Source organism: Xiphophorus hellerii, chromosome 23 (genome assembly GCF_003331165.1).
Source record: "Xiphophorus hellerii strain 12219 chromosome 23, Xiphophorus_hellerii-4.1, whole genome shotgun sequence".
In the NCBI taxonomy this organism is placed as follows: domain Eukaryota; kingdom Metazoa; phylum Chordata; class Actinopteri; order Cyprinodontiformes; family Poeciliidae; genus Xiphophorus; species Xiphophorus hellerii.
In genome coordinates, this window is record NC_045694.1 from 19738220 (window position 1) to 19755410 (window position 17191).

Consider the following 17191-nt stretch of genomic DNA (forward strand, 5'->3'; position numbering starts at 1 on the left):
ACTGTTGAGAGGCCCTGAAACTGAACCTCAGCACTTTTAAAGATGCAAAGCAGAAGCACTGTAAAGGCGCTCACACCTGATGAGGGAGCCAGTGGGAATCACGTCTTTTTAAATACATTTTAAACACATAAAATAGCAATTAATCAGTGGGATACTCAGCATAATGTTTTATCAAACATCTTTATATAGAAGGTATCTTTCAGGTGAGAAAAGCAACACAATTTTGTCATATTAAACCACAGAATTAAATGTACTCCTTTAGTTTTCAGACTGAAATTAAGCAGTGGACTATTGCAAAGTGGAAGGAAAACAATTCATGAATTTCCAACAATTTTACAAACGAAAATTTGGAACGTTTGGCATTCCTTTGTTCATTAATCCTCTTTTAAATAAAAAATAAAGAATGGCAAATATATTTGTCCAACTGATCCCATTTTATGTAATTTAATCTCTCAAAAATATAGGTGTTCTGGGGAGGCCTGAGACCATTCACCACATCCCTGCTATGAAACGTGGTGGCAGCATCATGCTCTGGGGAGGTCACAGTTCTCTTGTGATCAAATTTCACCTGTGTTATTTTTTCAGAGTCCTGTGAAAAGAAGGTTGCTTTAGTGGTGGAAACATACGACTGATAAACTTGTTTTGTCATCATCAATTTTATTTGAATAGCACACTCGGCAAATAAACATAATTGTGAAAATAAAGAATTAACATTACACTGCAGCGGCAAAATAAAGAGAAGTAATGAAAAAAAACGAATGTCCTTTGAAACTCACTGATTCTAATGAAAACATCTGGATTAAACATCTGCTACAGGTATATTTTACATCCAGCCTAACTAGGAACAATGTGAAACTAAGCTTCACGTTATCGCTATATCGAAATAAAACTGGAGTATTAAAATGCAACATGTTTATACAGGTGTGTTCCAGTTATGAACCGTTTTAGGGAGTTTTAATCCCAGTTGATTCATGACGGAAGGTGCAGGTTGAGGCAGGAATCGGGAGCGCGCTTCGCTCGCTCTCGACGACACAAACAGTAGACCACCGCAGGACGCAGACCATCCCCCCCCCACCCCTACCTGTGACCCACCTGCTGAGCCCCGCTGTCCCCTGAGGATGATGGCGGATGAAGACGCGTTCGCGGCAGAAGAGCGAGCTTTTGACGGCGGCCCCACGCTGCGCGACTACCGGCGGCCGACGCGGCTGTACTGCATGAACGGCGGATACCACCTCCAGATCCTGGCCGATGGGACGGTGCGGGGCGAGCGGGATGAGCGGGATGATCACAGTGAGTGAGGCCGCCGCAGCACACTGCGCATTTTCCATCCAGGTCAGGCCTGCAGCATGATGCCTTCACTTCCTCCGGTGGTGCATCAAACTGCAGCACGGCCCACAAACCAGCGAAGCTCGGAAATGATTGGGATCTTCTCTAAAGTCACAAGCACACAGCTTTATGGAGCTTTGCGGTTTTATTCAGAGGTGGGTATAGTACCCCGAAAATTGTACTCAAGTGAGAGTAGCATTACTTCAACATAGTTTTACTCAAGTAACAGTGAAAAGTAGCGAGGAATTTATGAACTTACTCAAGTAAGAGTAAAAGAAAAAAAAAGTATTTGGTATTTCAAGTAGTAAATCATCAAAAGATGAATCTTTTAATATTTAAAAATTATATCATCAGACAAAATAAAAAATATAGTGTTATTTTTTTTTTTTTTTAATTGTATTTTAAAGACCAAAAATGAAAGTAATTCATATAATTGCAGGGAAAAAAATCCAAATCTAAATTCTTTCAGTATAAAACTTTAACAAAAGCTGCAGGTGTGTGTCCGTGTCTGGTGAATATTTGGTTAAAACGAAGCTTCATTCAGTGAAGTTACTCTCAGTGGGACGAGTATCCAGATATTTTACTCAAGTAATAAAAGTACTCAAAAAGTAAAAAGTACAGCTTAGTGAAAATACTCCTAGTAGTCTTCTTTTCCCCAAAAACATGACTCATGTAAAAGCAACGGAGTAAATGTAAGACGTTACCATCTTACTCCACTTTTGTAGCTTTCAGTCCTTTTTTATGCGGAGACACGGGAAAAACATTCATGTGTTGATTAGAAAGACTTAGAAAATACTTAGTGACGACCCATTTGTAGCTACGTGGTAGAAAAGGATTATCTTTAAAATGTGCCATAAGGTTCTCAAGGCCTTTGGAAGAGGAACGGACCCACAGCATCATATAACCTCCACCATGCTTAACAGGAGACATGAGTCACTTTGTCATCCATTGTTTCACAACAGACCCATGTGGAGCGTTTCTCTGCGTTTAGGAAGCTCCACAAGTTTGTTGTTGATGGCTGAACATAAAAGTTTTTCTTTTATAACCAGTTGGCGTGTAGCTACTATAGTTTCTAAAGGTTGTTATGGAAACTTTGTGATACCACTGTGCAATTTTGTGCTGCTGATCTCACAGATTTTTTAACCGTCTTGCTCACTGCGCCCAGAGGTAAGATAAATATGGGACTTCACCAAAGAAAATGGATAAAAGAAATGTTTTGCATTGCTGTTATACCCAATAAATCATAGTTTACTCATTGATCACATGCTCTGATTAACAGAAAAAAACTCAAATGAAGGATAAACACATTTATCTTTAAAGGGCTTCTTTGGGGTACCAGTAATTGTGCGGAGGAAGTTTTAGTTTAAGACAGTTTTTTTTAATGTCACTGAATAAATGCATTCAAATTACATCTATTGGAAAGAGACATTTGAAAGTATAATGTCTCTCTCTCTCATTTATTGAGGAGGAAACCTGATCTGGCTCTTTACCGTAGTTGCTTTATTTGAAGTTCACAAGTGAAACAGTGGAAAATAAATGTTTCAAAGGACAGAAGGAATGCTGTGTAATATGAGGTGCAGTGCCTGGCAAGAGCTCAGAGCGCTTAAACTTTTTCACATTTTGTTACATTTCAACCACAGATGTTACTGAATTTTTGTAAGTTTTACTTTATGGAGCAGACTGACAGAAAGTACTTCATCGTGTGTGGGTTTGAATTTTCTTTACAAATAAAAATCTAATAATCGGGGCTTGAAAAGGAGACTTTTGTGGATGCAGGGCAGGACAAAAGAGCAGAGAGAGAAGGACGAAGTTCAAAACATCTCTTGTGATGTGGGCAATGTTGCTGTGCTCAGTTCATATCACAACAGCAGCTCTGGGAAGGTTTTCTGACATCCTGCAAAGAAATTCAAGCAGAAACTTTCCACAAACTCACAAGTTCAATGGATGCAAGAATTGTGCAGGTGATACCAAAGAAGGGCTCCTATGTTAACATGTAACTCGGTCTGTTAAGATGTTTTTGATTGAAATAGCTTTTGATTTTAGTACATGTGACCACTTAAGGCTGCACATTCAAAGAATGACCGTTTGCAGTTCTTTATAATCCATAAAATGTTTAGAAAATCTGCTGTGCATAATAATTTGGAACAGTGCATTTTGAGTTTTTTATTTTTGAAAAAAATACTGCTCTCATGAAGAGCTTTGTTCAGTAAAATTTGATTTATACTGTAATAGTTCACGACTATAAAATTATACTGACCATCATTTGCATTGACCATTTAAGAAAATCCGAGAAAATATCCTTTGCATAGTAATTTGGAACACAGAGTATTAACAAAAATGCTTTAATTATGCAAGTGTCATTCTGAGTATGTGGGAGTTTTCTTATTTTCTAGATTAAATTGCGAACAGAACCTTTCCGCTTTCTCAACATGGGGTATTGGCTTTGAGGGGAGAACTCTTGTTAAGTTATTGTGGGGTTTTGGAGGCTGTAACGCAACGTGGAGAAAGTGAAGCGCTCGCTGTGATTTGCTCCCCAGCTGTGCTGAAGATGTTTGCATGGATCAGATCTGCAGGAAATGTTTTCCTGTTGTCAAACCAACACAACAAACAGGAATCAACACGTGTTTCCTTTCCTCTCAGAGTGTGTCGACACCTTTTTTTTTTTTTTTCATCAAAAGCACATTTAAACGAGCTGAAAATGAAAACACTCTCCTAAATGTTTACATAAATACGATTAACTGATCATCATATCCGTTTCTGAAGCTCTGCGGTGTGGGTCAAAGGTTAAATCTGTCAGATAAGTTATTTATTTGGCTTCTAAAATAACAACAGTGGCTTTCTGAATAGAACCAGCTGCAGTGGAGCTCCTGTAGGTTTGAGTGCGTCTTTAAGGGTTTGCATCTAGTTTGAGTTCTCGCCTGTCTTCCTGTCAGCTGTGCTGAAGCTCAAAGCCGTGGGCAGAGGCGTCGTCGTCATCCGGGGAACGGCGGCAGAGCGATATCTGGCCATGAGCGCCGAAGGCCGTCTGTACGGCTCAGTGAGTATCCACAGCTACTTTTAACGGTCTGGAGGTCTATTCAGCTTCACGCAATCATTCCTTAAACCTTTTTGTCTCCGTCAGTCCACAGTAACAGAGGAGTGCTACTTCGTGGAGAACCTGGAGGAGAACTACTACAACACATACAAGTCTCAGAAATACCAGGACAGCAGCTGGTACGTCGGCCTGAAGAAGAACGGCAGAACTAAACTAGGCCCAAGAACCCACATCGGACAGAAGGCCATCTTCTTCATCCCCAGACAGCTGGAGGATTCCTGGGATTAGTGAGCCACTCTAATGACAGGATGTGAGGAATGTGGAGCTCTGATGCATGAGTAGTTTACCTCTAGAGTTTTATCTTCCGTATAAATGAAGCTGCATCTTTCCTATCAACTAACAACTATCTGAGCAACCTTTACTTAGCAGCAATTTTACTCAGCTAATCGAAACACAATCTTGACTGTATTGATATGAAGCACCAGTAGGTGGTGATGCAAGAAGATTAAAGAGAAGTGGACACGAAGAAGCCACAGACCGGAGCGGGTAGAAACCTGAGGGTATAATGACTGATGCTGTTAGTTAATAAACCAGATAACTTTAAAAGACTTGGCTTCCTTTATGTACTGCTGTACAAACATTACACTGACTTCACCAAAATTTGAATATCAGATAAGACCAATTATAAGTGGACTTTAAGAAGTGTTTCATTTTATCTGAGCATACTAGAGGGAGCATACTAATCTTCCCTCTAACATGCTCAGAGGGAAGACTGCTGACTTGGCAATTATCCAGCAGAAAGTCTTAGACTCCCTCCACAAGGGCATAAACTACAAAACACTATTCCAAATTAAGCCGGCTGTTCATTTTGGTGGAAAGTTGAGTGGAAGGAAAAAGTGTGGGGGGAAAAAACAGGAATAACCAAAGCCATCAGAAGGGCTAACCACTTCCTTTTAAGAGTGTGGAGATACAGAAGATGTGAGTCAGTGCCTCAAGAGCCATCAGTACCAAGACATGAACGACAACCACATCAGTCCTTAGCACCGCAACACATTAAAGATCTGCTGTTGTTGCATCAACCTTCCAGACCACTCAGGCCTTCTGGTTCTGGATCCCCAGAAAACATGCATCTCCAAAAAATTGAGCTTCTATGCACCAGAAATCTAGAACAAACTTCCTGAAAATTGTAAAACAGACGAGTTCCTTTAAATCTAGACTAGAAACCCACCTGCTCAGAGTTGCTTTTGCACCATAATAAATGAAACACTAACCAACATTTTGATGTTTAATGACACTTGAAAAAATTTACTGTTTCAATTGTTGATTTTTGTGTTTTTATGATGTAAAGCACTTTGAACTGCCTTATTGCTGAAATGTGCTATACAAATAAAATGTAATTCTGTTCAGCAACTTCTGAAGCAGAAAATGCTCTTCTGTGATATTTTGATTTACATTACATGCAAGCTGATAGTCAGAGCCAACAGAAACTAATACTTGAATTTTATCCATGTGCAATAAATCTATGAAACATATAAATGTCCCTTGTTGTATTTAATTAAATTAAACAATTGGTTCTTAGAGATGTGCCTGAATGTGGAAAGGAAGAACCAGGGAAAATGTATCTCTAACCAGGTTCCAAGCACTCTGCTGAGTTTCTCTTAACTTCCCCTGTGAATTTATGAGTAAGAACCAGAACTCTGATGTTTACAGGAACATAAAACTATTCTTGTAAATTCAAAATGTTGTAGGTTCAGTGATTTAGTGACATTTAAGTTTCTGCTGATAAAAAAACTATAGTTTCATGTCTTTCTTGACTTGAAGCTTTATACTTTGAGAAAAGTTGTATTAATGGGTGGGCGAAAACTAGAAAAATAAAAACAGACAACTCAGACGACCCATTGAAAGTGACATTTATTTAACACTACATGATTTCTGTACAGTTACATAACATAACCCCAAAGTTTAGCTCTAAGTCACATAGAAACAAGCATAACTGGTGTGTAATCAAAGCCATGGCAGAAGTACGAAGTTAATGATTCAAACTGTTCAGTGTGGACTGGGAATAACATCATCTGGGTTTTACCGCTAACACTTCTACAAGTGCAGCTGAAAAGCAAAGTTCTTGATTTAATTGATACCAACTTCTAATGCAGTGTGAAGAAAGTTGAGAGGGAAAAAAGAAACACATCTGTCAATTACATCTTAAGGCAAAAATCCCACCTGGAAGAGGAATTTCAGCTATTTTTGTGCTCATTATTGTGATGCAGCTGCTCAAACTGGATCATTAACAGCTGAAATCCAGACAGCTTTTCTTTTTTTCTTTAAATCTCTGAGCTTTTCCTCCAGCAGAGATTCTCCCTGACTCACAGCGGAGTCATCGGCAGGTCAGACTGCAACATTCAAATGAGACCTTCTCAGACAAACACCAAAATTCAGCAGCGCCACTGCAGCAGCTCAGAGATTTAGATGCTTGTCTGGGGGAAATGAAAACAAGAGGCTGGATTTCTTTCAAGAGCAATCTCAGTAAGTTGAATTCTTCTTCCAGGTTTGGATTGTTTCACCTGATTTAACCCGCAGTAATTATTAAAAGAAACCTCTAACAAGCAGAGGTCGAACTGGTATGTTTGGACTGCAAATTACAAGCAGGCTCTCTTGTTTGTCTCTCACGAATACGTCTGGAAATGTGCAGACCACGCTGCCCCCTAGTGGTTGAAGAAGGAGCAGCACAGCTTAAAGCCAATGGCTGATTGAAATACAAACGTCTAATTGGATATTAGACCGATGAAGTGAATGTTACAGAGTGTGCTGCATGCTGTGGTCAATCTTCAGTGTTGCGCGAATTAGAAAACCAACAAGAACTCGGCTCTAATTAATAACCTGGCGGCAGATGCATGCTCTTACGCGACCATCAAATCATATAAGGCAATACTCTTACATTACAACAGATGTAAATAGCACTTAACATTAGCCACTAAGGAATAGCTAAAGGGACTATTACTGCTTACCATGTTCCATTAATGAAATGTCTAAACAAAAGAAAAACACATGTTTTATATATTTCCTGAATATGTTACCATCTTGAGGTTGTCTTCGTCTAGAACTCGTCTGGCTGATTTCCGGTGAAGTCTCTTCATGCGACTCTCGAACATTGTTTTGCTTCATCTCCTCTCACCGCCTTTCATCTGCTCGACGTGAAGAGAGAAGGCCGGACAGAGATCAAAGGTCCGTTTCTGCACCAGATGCTGAGTTACGGATGTGGCCGTATTTAGTTTGGCTAACATATTAATGGCTACTCTGGTGAATGTGTAAAAAAAAAACCTTTAAAAAAAAAAAAAGAAGAAGAAGAATCTCGTCACAGTAAAGGAATTTCCCACTGAAACATCCCACCTTTCATTTGACTTTGGAAAATGAAGTGGAGGGAAGACATGTGTAATAAAGTGTGTAATAAATTCTGAGATGCATTTTTTGGGGAGATGTAGAGTTTGTTTAACTCTATTGGGACTTTATCTAGAACTGTTTGGTTTAATCTGTAGACATCTTCCCACACCAAAACGTGACGACCAAAAATTGGTTTTAAAACCAGTCTTTTCTTTAGGAGAATTCACGCAGAAAAAGATAAAGTCAGCCTCAGTCCAACAACACAAATCGAGGAGAAAACCTGGACTATGGACGATCTGGAGCTAGTCGATAGACCTGAAAGAGTATAAGAGTGTAAAAACTACTAACAGACGGACTGATAACAATCGTGGCACCAATGATTTTATAGAGAAGAAAATAACAGAAACTTTCAGTGTTTAAAATTATGTTCCTGTAATAAAAAAGTATTTATTTTAAGTTTTTTTTTAACACATTTACCAGATGTGCCTGTAACTCTAGCAACCAGAGTAAACGATCATCTCAGCTAGGCTAAGTGCACTCACCTCTAATAGATGAAAAGCACTCTTGTTCTGGGTAGGTTGGCGTAAGCGGGATCAACCAGTTTGCGCACTCTGGAGTAGTTAACGAAGCCTCTGATGAACAGCATGAAACCTGAAATCCACAAATGATGACATAACAGACAATCTCAGAAATATAGTCATAAAAGAAACAAATGAAGTTTGTTTTAACTAGAATAAAACGACTTTTATGAATACAAAATCCCTCTCACTCACCCAGAGCCAGAAACACCCACCACAACCAGTACTGTCCGTCAAAGTATCCGGGGAAATAAGTGGAAAACTAGGAACAGAAAGAGATGCGGTGTAAGGAGCTGCGCACGTGACGCGCCCTGAACGGTAAGACTCCTTCCTGCTGAGCGCAGAGACGGAAACACGCTCTCACCCTGACGATGAGAACCCATTTGATGAGGGACAGGCCGAAGCCGGAAATGGCTCCGTACCGACCGGCCGCTGACGTGGTCAAACAGAACGACAGAAAGAAGCCGATCCAGTTGAAGAGGAATGCCACTGGGGACAGAAAAATGTTCTAAATGATGTCAAGCAGGAGAAATGTTTGTCCACATGTATGAATACAGAAAGGAACGAAGGAGGAATGTCATACGGTGTAGTGGCGAAAACAAAAAAAAGCGCATTTAAAATATGATAACTGACAAAATCTGGAACGATGCACACTTGCTAATAAAAATAACTAATTAACTTTGAGTGATTGTAAGGTTCCTACTTTATGTAGTTGGAGGTTTAGCATGTTGAACTTAGTAACAATGCAATCATACAATTTTAAAGATGTATGGTATATAAAGTGCTGTGAAAACATATTTGCTCTCTTGCAGATTTTTTCTAATCAAACCAATTTTAACACACAGCATAAATAAATACAACATGCTGACTTCAAATAACGATTTCATTCATTAAGCAAAAGCAGCTACCCACCCAAAAAACTGTAAAAATCAGAGTCACAAAGCTCAAAGCACAAAGACTCAATCTGCTCCTGGTCCATTTCTGTCAAAAACGCCTCATATGTCTGCCATCAGAACCGACCTGCTCTAGATGTACAATGTCTGCTCTCTCTACACCGGTTTACCAGTGAACACTTAAAATGTCTAGACCACGTCTTACTGAAGAAAGTGAGCATGAAGATGCCGTCGTTTCCTATCCGCAGCTGGTCGGAGTCTTCGAAGTCGTCTCTGGCCACGAAGTCGTCTTCCTGCAACGACAGCAGGACATGCGTTCCAATGACTCCTGCTTACTTCTGCTGCCTCCTACCACGGCAGAGAGAAGAGGAGACGTACCGAGACCCTTCCGGTGACCAGGGGGACGGCGGCCTCGGCTTTGCTCCGCTCGGCCTCGTCGTAGGAGGGTAAAGTGGTGGCAACGTTGTACGACGGAGGGTTGGGAAATCTCCCTCCTTCTTCCTTGTATTCAAAGAACGCTGCGGATGGAACGAGTGAAGAGGGTTTTTGATCAGCCTGATGCTTGCAGGAAGAGGAGAAAAAATATTGAATTTGCAATGTAAAATTTAGTTTTTGCTTTCTGCTATTTCTGCCTGTTATGATGGATTTTTACGCAAACATAAATAAAACATGTTTAAAGGAAGAAAATGTTGGTTTTTTTGGTGAAAGTTCATAAGTAAAATTTATTTCCCCTTTTGTCACCATTACTATGTTAATATTTAAATGTCGTTTAGGGTAGACCTATTTGTAAACTGTCCTAGTTCAAAGAAACAAATAATAAGCATAATAATAAATACAATTCTTAGAGAAATGTCACTGACTAAATAAACATTTAAAATATGGTTTAAGCTGTTTTCTGCTGCCTCTGGAATGAAGTTCTCATGGTATATTTTAGAGATATGTCTAACATTACTTTTTTTTCTTTTTGCCTAGCACTTAATTTTGATCTGAGAGAAAAGTGGGAGAGAAAAGAAAAGGGGAGTAACCATTGGGGGTGTCAGCTTCTCGCACAGATCCGACCCGATACCAGACCAGGTCGAGTGAGCATCTAGTTTCTGTCTGATGGCTGCTGGCTGTCTTGAAAACGGCTCGTTTCTCCTCTTGGGTTATGACCCGTTCTTGGCTGGGGGGGTTAGTCGATCCTCCCATTCTGTCTCCCATTGGAGACCAGCTGTGCGCTCTTGCTAGAGGTCTTGTTTTTAAGTACTTCAGATGGTTTATAGAAGCACATATTAGAAATTACTAATCCTTCAGTGTTAAACTGCTATATGTACGGTCAGAGGCTGGTGAGAAAAGACCACATTTTTAATAAGTACCAGCCAAATAAATCTTGAATCTCTCGCAGACCATAAGCATGAGGGGAACTTTGAGACGTAAATGCAGGCATATCAGCGCTCAAATCCTGAAGGTTTTGGAACATCATATCTTGGATAGGAAGTTAATTTGACAAGATTTAAGGTCATGGTGGAGATATTTTCAAACTAGCGGTTAAATGTGTGTGAAAGCTCAGGCCTGAGGTGCCATGCACTACATACACTAACAGTCTGGATGGCAATTTTAAATGATTTAAATCTAAATCTGGGGGGTGCTGTGGTGGCACAGGGGCAAAGCACAACCCACGTATTGAGGCCTTAGTCCTAGTGGCAGTGGTCGCAGGTTTGATTCCCGGCCTGGCAACATTTGCCACATGTCTTCCCCCTCTCTCATTACCCTGTTTATTGTCAAACTACTTTCAAATAAAGGCCACTAGACCCAACAAAACCTTTGAAAAAAATCTAAATCTGCTTTTGGGGACAAAAGCAGATTTCGTCCCCAAAATCAGTAGTTCTTAGCTTTCATTTGTCCCCAAATGAAAGCTAAGAACTACTGATTACCCCACTGTGGTTAAGGACCGACTGCTGACATGCGCAGAAGTCTTCTCTCACTTCTCTCTAAAAACGAATGCAGCAGCTGAGAATTCCAGACCCTGGCCTGGGTGGAATCAGTTACAGCAGGAAGAACAGCATTAGCGGCGGACATGCCCATTAATGCTCACGCTCTCCCCATAAAAGCCAAGACTTTTATCTGGGTCGTCTGGCTCTCATCCAGGAGTGCTCCTTTCAAACACTGACAACACCAGTTCAGATCAATGAACTCATCCAGGAAGAGCTCCAGGCTGCGCCCACTTACGCAACACACTGGTTGACCTATAACCTCTAAAGATGCAAGATTAGAAACATGACACTCGCTCCACTCAGCCTACCCACCCTTAGGTAATACATAATCTAGGGCCAAGAAGAACATTCATTGTCATTTTCCATTCATATGCATTTTAATACTCAGATCATAGTAGTAGTATTTTCTAACTTTATGGAATACATTTTATTTAAACTATTGATTGCTGGTCACAGAACGACTTCAGCAAAATACTCTTGACTTCCAGATGTAGTTGGGTTTTATGCACTTTGCAAGAATAATTGCTCGTAAAAATAGATTCATTTTAAAGATTAATGCTGTTTGCTTTTAAAGACACTTTCGCTTTAGATGGCGAGTTGTCATACAGTGGTATCAATAGGACAGAGTCAATAAAAAAGGGTGTTGCCTGACAGGTGGAGGTGAAGCAGAAACTTTCTCAACCTGCATTGGCTGCAGCAACGCTGCTGTAGGGAGGTGGTGCATCCTGTCCAGAGCTCTCCTGGGAGGGCTGGGCGGGCTCCTCCTCATTCACCAGCTGTTAAAATAAAAGCACACAACAATATAGCTTTTTGTCTGAACAAAACGCACTATGATGCTGAATGACAAAGAATTATGGAGAAATTCTGAAAGAACACATCTTCACTATTGCTGTCTGTAATGTGACATTTAATGTAAATAGGATGATTCATTTTACTGAACATTGTAGCTATCCAGAGAAGATATGTTTACTTTAAGCAGCAAAGGACAAATATTTGTCCTTTGACCAGGGTCACTTCCTGGTTCCTTCATCTTGAGAAAAATTGCAAAACAAAAAGTAATTTAAACTTGAAACACTTTCTCTTAATAAGCTATCATTACCAAAAACAAATGCACACTTGTAACTATATTTATTTAATATACCAATTAGTGTGGAGGTATATGGACTGAGAATTTGGTAGCAATATTGTGTGGTGTTTATTGTAATTGTTAAAAATGCATTAGCAAAAATTTTCAGCAATGGGCTGGTTGTGAATGCAAAGTGCAGGGACTCAACAGACAAAAAAAATAATTAAATAAATGCAAAAATAATCTCAACACTGCTTTTAAGTTTAGGTGTTTGCAGATATCTTCAGGTAGAGTTCGATGTCATAATTCAGCAGATTAATGCATGACTCATGTTTTGTTCTTTTCTCTCAATGTTTACCCAACCACAGAAGTCTATTCTATCATAACTATTTACTTAAGCACTTACTACATAACATTAGTTCAATGCTATTGAATGACATACATTATCAATGATTTCAAAAGGATCCTAAAATAAACGTATCAATATTAATTTACAGAATTGTGAGGGCTCTGTCTGATGAAATTACTGGGTTTGTTATTATCTACATTATTATATTCTGAATAAAATGCAAGCGGTCTCTCCTGGCCTGAAAGCTAAGATCGCTTATGCCTCAGGCCGGCCTATTTTTAAAGCATACACGCAGTACGCAACTCCACAGGATGTAATTTCTTCTTTGTATTGCAGTTTAAAAAAAAAAAAAAAACAAGATTCGCATCGACATGCATGTAGATCTAAAATGGTTAATTTCTTATAGACTTACAACCTCTACATTTTAGCGATAACTTTTATCTTCTGATTAGCTTTATTGTCGCATTTCTACACCACTGTTATGAGGTTTTCCTGAAGTTAGCGTTACAATCAGGTCTACACTAGTTTTCAGGCCATCTAACGTTCTAACCGATTAGCTTAAAACAAACATGCTACCTTTATTTAGCAGCAACAATCATATCACCCGAGCCTGACTAGGTGTAGTTTTGTTTAAAATACAGATAAATTATTTTTCGTCACATGGGGCCTCCGCCCGTAAACAAACAGCTAGCTGACAGCTAGCTGTTAGCAGCGTTTCAGCGAGCCAGCAACCTGTTACCTACCTCCTGATATCTGACATTGTTGTTTTGTTCTGCCATCATGGAAGAGGGGCTAAATGTTTTTAAACGTCCCCCTCCGGTTCCAGAATGTGAAAAATAACCTTGAACAAAACGAATCTTGCCGACGAAGAAGCAGAAATGTGATATTTTCCTTCTACTAGTCGGCCATCTCCTTCCTTCTTTCTCTGAGCCGAAATCGGTTTTGAAGCTGCGTTCAAGGGCTGTCGGTAACTGTAGTTCTCCACATATCCCTAAAATACGATTCGTGACAATTATTACAGAATAAAGCTAAATAGTATTAAAAAGATACACATATGTAAAAAAAAGCACTATATAATGTTCTTGTAAATAAAAACCTAACTCAACAGCGAACTTGCATTTTGAGCAAATTTAGCAAATTCCACACAAATGTGGACGAAGAGCACCGAAAGGCATCATTTAGTCATGTGATCTAAGTGGAGCTGCGGAAATCAACCAAGCCACACAAGGTATATAAATCACGCATTTTATTACAAAGAACAAAAATGACACGAGGCTGACAATCATTTGAAACCTGACTGCCCGCACTGCGCCATTAAAAACAGAAGAGTAGATGTTCACCATCATCTCTAGCTGGAGTTAAAATTGTAAGAGGAATGATTGGAGTGTATTTTTGTGATATTTTGTCCCATATAAGAGGTATCTTCACTTCTTCTGTTGGGATGGAAGTGTTTCCACTAGCCTGTTGTGCACATGCATCATCCCTGAAAAAACAAGCAAAATTCAGCAGATTTTGTGATAAAAGTTTTGAAAAACATTTAGTCACATTACAACTAAAATCTGTATTTTCTGGAATTTTACATTATAGACCAACACAAAGTATCGGGATATCTAAAGTTCATCCAGTGAGTCTCTTTTTTTTTTTCAATGCAACCGATTTCATGATTTCTGCTAATCTAAATACAAACCGTTTATGCATGACAAGCGGAATATGCATTGTGGTTTTGGCGTACCTTTGAAGTACTTGACAGTCTTAACCCGCAGCTCCAAGGTGGCATCTTCGTCACATACGAAAACAGTCTGCGGATGTTGCTGGAAGGCCGACACTGTCCACATGTGATTGACACCTTCTTCTATCGCTTTGTACAAAGCAAATGCTTTGTGTGCTCCAGTGATAAGGATCATGACCTGACCAGAAAGAAAATGTGACCACAGAAACCACGGCATTCAGTCACTGATCATCAGGAAGACCCCAAACAGCATGACAAATATATGTGCTGTTGAAATGAGCTCTTTACCTCTTTTGCATCCATGACGGTGCCTACTCCCACTGTCAGGGCCATGGTGGGAACTTTAGAGAGATCTCCATCAAAGAATCGAGCGTTAGCCATGATTGTGTCCTTTGCTAGCGTCTTCACTCTGGTCCTGGAAACCAAACTTGACCCAGGCTCATTAAAGGCAATGTGGCCATCAGGTCCAATCCCTGCAACAAAATGTCAGGATTTATCTTAGTGTCATCTTTCTTCAACCATGACACCATTAAACAAGGGATTAAAGTGTTTTGCTATCAAGGCTGACCTCCAACAAACAACTCGATCCCTCCGGCCTCTTTTATCTTTCCCTCAAAGGAGTTGCACTCTGCTTGAAGGTCAGCTGCATTTCCATCAAGAATGTGGGCGTTTTCTGCTCTTATGTCGATGTGCTTGAAGAAGTTGTTCCACATGAAGGAGTGATAGCTCTCAGGGTGATTTCTGGGAAGACCTGCGACATGGGTTCATGAAAATGTCCTCAACAAAATCGCACAGAGAAGTCCTCGAAGCTGAGGTAAACGGAGATCAGCACTTACCAACGTATTCGTCCATGTTGAAGGTTTTCACAAACTCGAAGGAGATTTCTCCATTTTTGTAGTATTCGATCAGCTTCTTGTAACATCCTAAAGGAGTGCTTCCTGAGGAGAGGAGAGGAGATAATTTGTTAAATTGACAATGGAAAGCAAAATAAAAGGAAGTCCATAACTGTATTTAAGTCTTTAAAAGTTGTGATGCTTTCCAACAAACAGCATTCTGTAGAAGAAGAGGTCAGGAAAACCATTGTTGATCCTTCGTCTTTGTCTTCCAGCAAAACACTATGTGTGTGGGGGGGAGCAATACTCCATATCCTAAATACACCAGTCCCATACTGAAGTATAGTGATGGCAGCATCATACTATGGGTACCACTATTTGGATCATAATTTCTTCCTTTAATTATTTTATTTCTCCTTCTACCACCAAATTCTCCCAATAAACCCCAACAAGTTTGTGGTTGATAAAAATTGGGGAAAATTAGCGCAGTATGAATATATTAGCGAGGCTGAAATGCAGAGCGCATCTAATTTACATGTAATGGCTTCAAAACTGTGTCAACAAGGAAAATCACATCTCCTTTCAATATAATGGCCACCCCATTAATCTCTGAGCGTTAATGTGTGACTATATCAAATACAAAATAGATGCTTTAATACTTTTTTAAATTATTGCTGTGACCTACATATTTTCAGTGCTGCTGAATTATCTTTGTATCATCCTATCTTACTGAAACCATTATGCAAGTGGGTGTTAACTGGATATTTTGTCCAATGGAAAATACAAATTGCAGCGGATTTCGTTTCTTCTTTTTCCCCCCCCCCCTGCCATGTTCGCATTTTTATAAAGACCAACTAAATCCCTTTATCTGACTCTGAGTCAGCAGATATGTATTGGTTAAAAAAAAAAAAGGCAACTACAGTACTTTGGCTGATTCAGTGCTTCATATCCGGATTTTAATAAGGAAAAGAAAAAAAAGACCAGAACATGGACGCTTTCTGTTTCCGCGTACCTGTGGGAAGTCCTAATGTGAAGAACTTATTGGGTCCAGGTTGGAAATGTAAAATCTTGTTTCTGATGTACTTTGCAGCCCACTCGCTTGCCTGGTCGTAGTCATTTAGGATGATCAGCTTCATCGTCCTGCAGGAGAAAACAGCGACAATTTCACCATTAAGACGAAAACTTCAGCAACGAGGCAGCTCTGCACACACTCCTAAATTAGACTTTAGACTCATCAAAATAACCCATCATTCAGCAGAACTGCTTCATTTATCACTGTGTGTCTCTTTAAGGGTGGAGGGGCAGGGGAGGAAGTATCGCCACGACTTTATCGCATTCGTTTACGCAAATCTGTGTTAACGTCCAGACATAAATTAGTTATTAGAGTTAAAATAGTCCACATTACTTACAGTCTTCAGATGTCAGTCGGAACAACAGCAGAGCGCGGGTGGGTCACATGACTTCCTCGGCGTGAGCGTCGGCGCTGCCTACTCCAAAACCAACAGCCTCTTAAAGCTGAAGCGTCGTGATTTAATTTGAAAAGTGTCACTTTTTGGCACTTTTATAAAATGATTTGAATGATTGTGTAAAACGGACCAAAAGCCATTCTCTCCTCACAGCCCTTTGTTGCAAAGTTGTCACACTCCACAAGTTCTGGGATTTAATGAGGTAGCTTTGCTGTACAGTCTTGATATTTCAGGCTTTCTTCTTTTTAAAATAAGCTTAACCTCAGTCAGATTGGATGGAGAGCATCTATGAAAATAATTTTTTAAGTCTGTGCTTTGATCCAGATCCTTTTATTTTATCTCTGCATGGATGATTGCGGTCATTGTCCTACTGGAGAGTGAAGCTCTGCCCCGGTGTTAGAGCCTCCTAACAGGTTTTCTCCTTTCCCACCAACTCTGACCAGTTTTTAAAAATATTTCCACTGCATGATTCTCCCACCACTATGCTTCACTGTGGCGAGGATGATTCAATGGTGATGTTTCTTTAATCTGATTTTATTTTATAGTGTTATATTAATTATTTTCAT

At 39.7% G+C, this 17191-nt stretch overlaps 3 protein-coding genes across 4 annotated transcripts; 1 reads left to right on the forward strand and 2 right to left on the reverse strand.

Moving 5' to 3' along the window:
- Positions 1 to 669: 669 nt before the first annotated feature.
- On the forward strand, positions 670 to 5892 carry fgf1a (fibroblast growth factor 1a). The gene is made up of 3 exons (XM_032554305.1): positions 670 to 1290; positions 4260 to 4363; positions 4448 to 5892. Exons 1-3 carry the CDS (start codon positions 1119 to 1121, stop codon positions 4646 to 4648), a joined length of 477 nt encoding a protein of 158 aa, XP_032410196.1. The 5' UTR covers positions 670 to 1118; the 3' UTR covers positions 4649 to 5892.
- A 361-nt stretch (positions 5893 to 6253) lies between these two features.
- On the reverse strand, positions 6254 to 13547 carry ndfip1 (Nedd4 family interacting protein 1). Of its 2 annotated transcripts, none has more exons than XM_032554304.1 (8): positions 13341 to 13547; positions 11865 to 11958; positions 9588 to 9727; positions 9415 to 9502; positions 8681 to 8805; positions 8512 to 8578; positions 8281 to 8389; positions 6254 to 7590 (listed from the first exon to the last, which is right to left on the reverse strand). In XM_032554304.1, the coding sequence occupies exons 1-7, from the start codon at positions 13377 to 13379 to the stop codon at positions 8283 to 8285; spliced, it is 660 nt and encodes a 219-aa protein (XP_032410195.1). In that variant the 5' UTR covers positions 13380 to 13547; the 3' UTR covers positions 6254 to 7590; positions 8281 to 8282. The 2 variants fall into 2 exon arrangements, with proteins under 2 accessions (XP_032410195.1, XP_032410194.1); XM_032554303.1 differs by having other exon boundaries at positions 6254 to 7542; positions 13341 to 13546.
- Positions 13548 to 13828: 281 nt separating this feature from the next.
- On the reverse strand, positions 13829 to 16679 carry gnpda1 (glucosamine-6-phosphate deaminase 1). Its single transcript, XM_032554302.1, has 7 exons — positions 16569 to 16679; positions 16172 to 16299; positions 15163 to 15264; positions 14895 to 15077; positions 14615 to 14799; positions 14330 to 14504; positions 13829 to 14080 (listed from the first exon to the last, which is right to left on the reverse strand). Exons 2-7 carry the CDS (start codon positions 16293 to 16295, stop codon positions 14022 to 14024), a joined length of 828 nt encoding a protein of 275 aa, XP_032410193.1. The 5' UTR covers positions 16296 to 16299; positions 16569 to 16679; the 3' UTR covers positions 13829 to 14021.
- Positions 16680 to 17191: the final 512 nt, after the last annotated feature.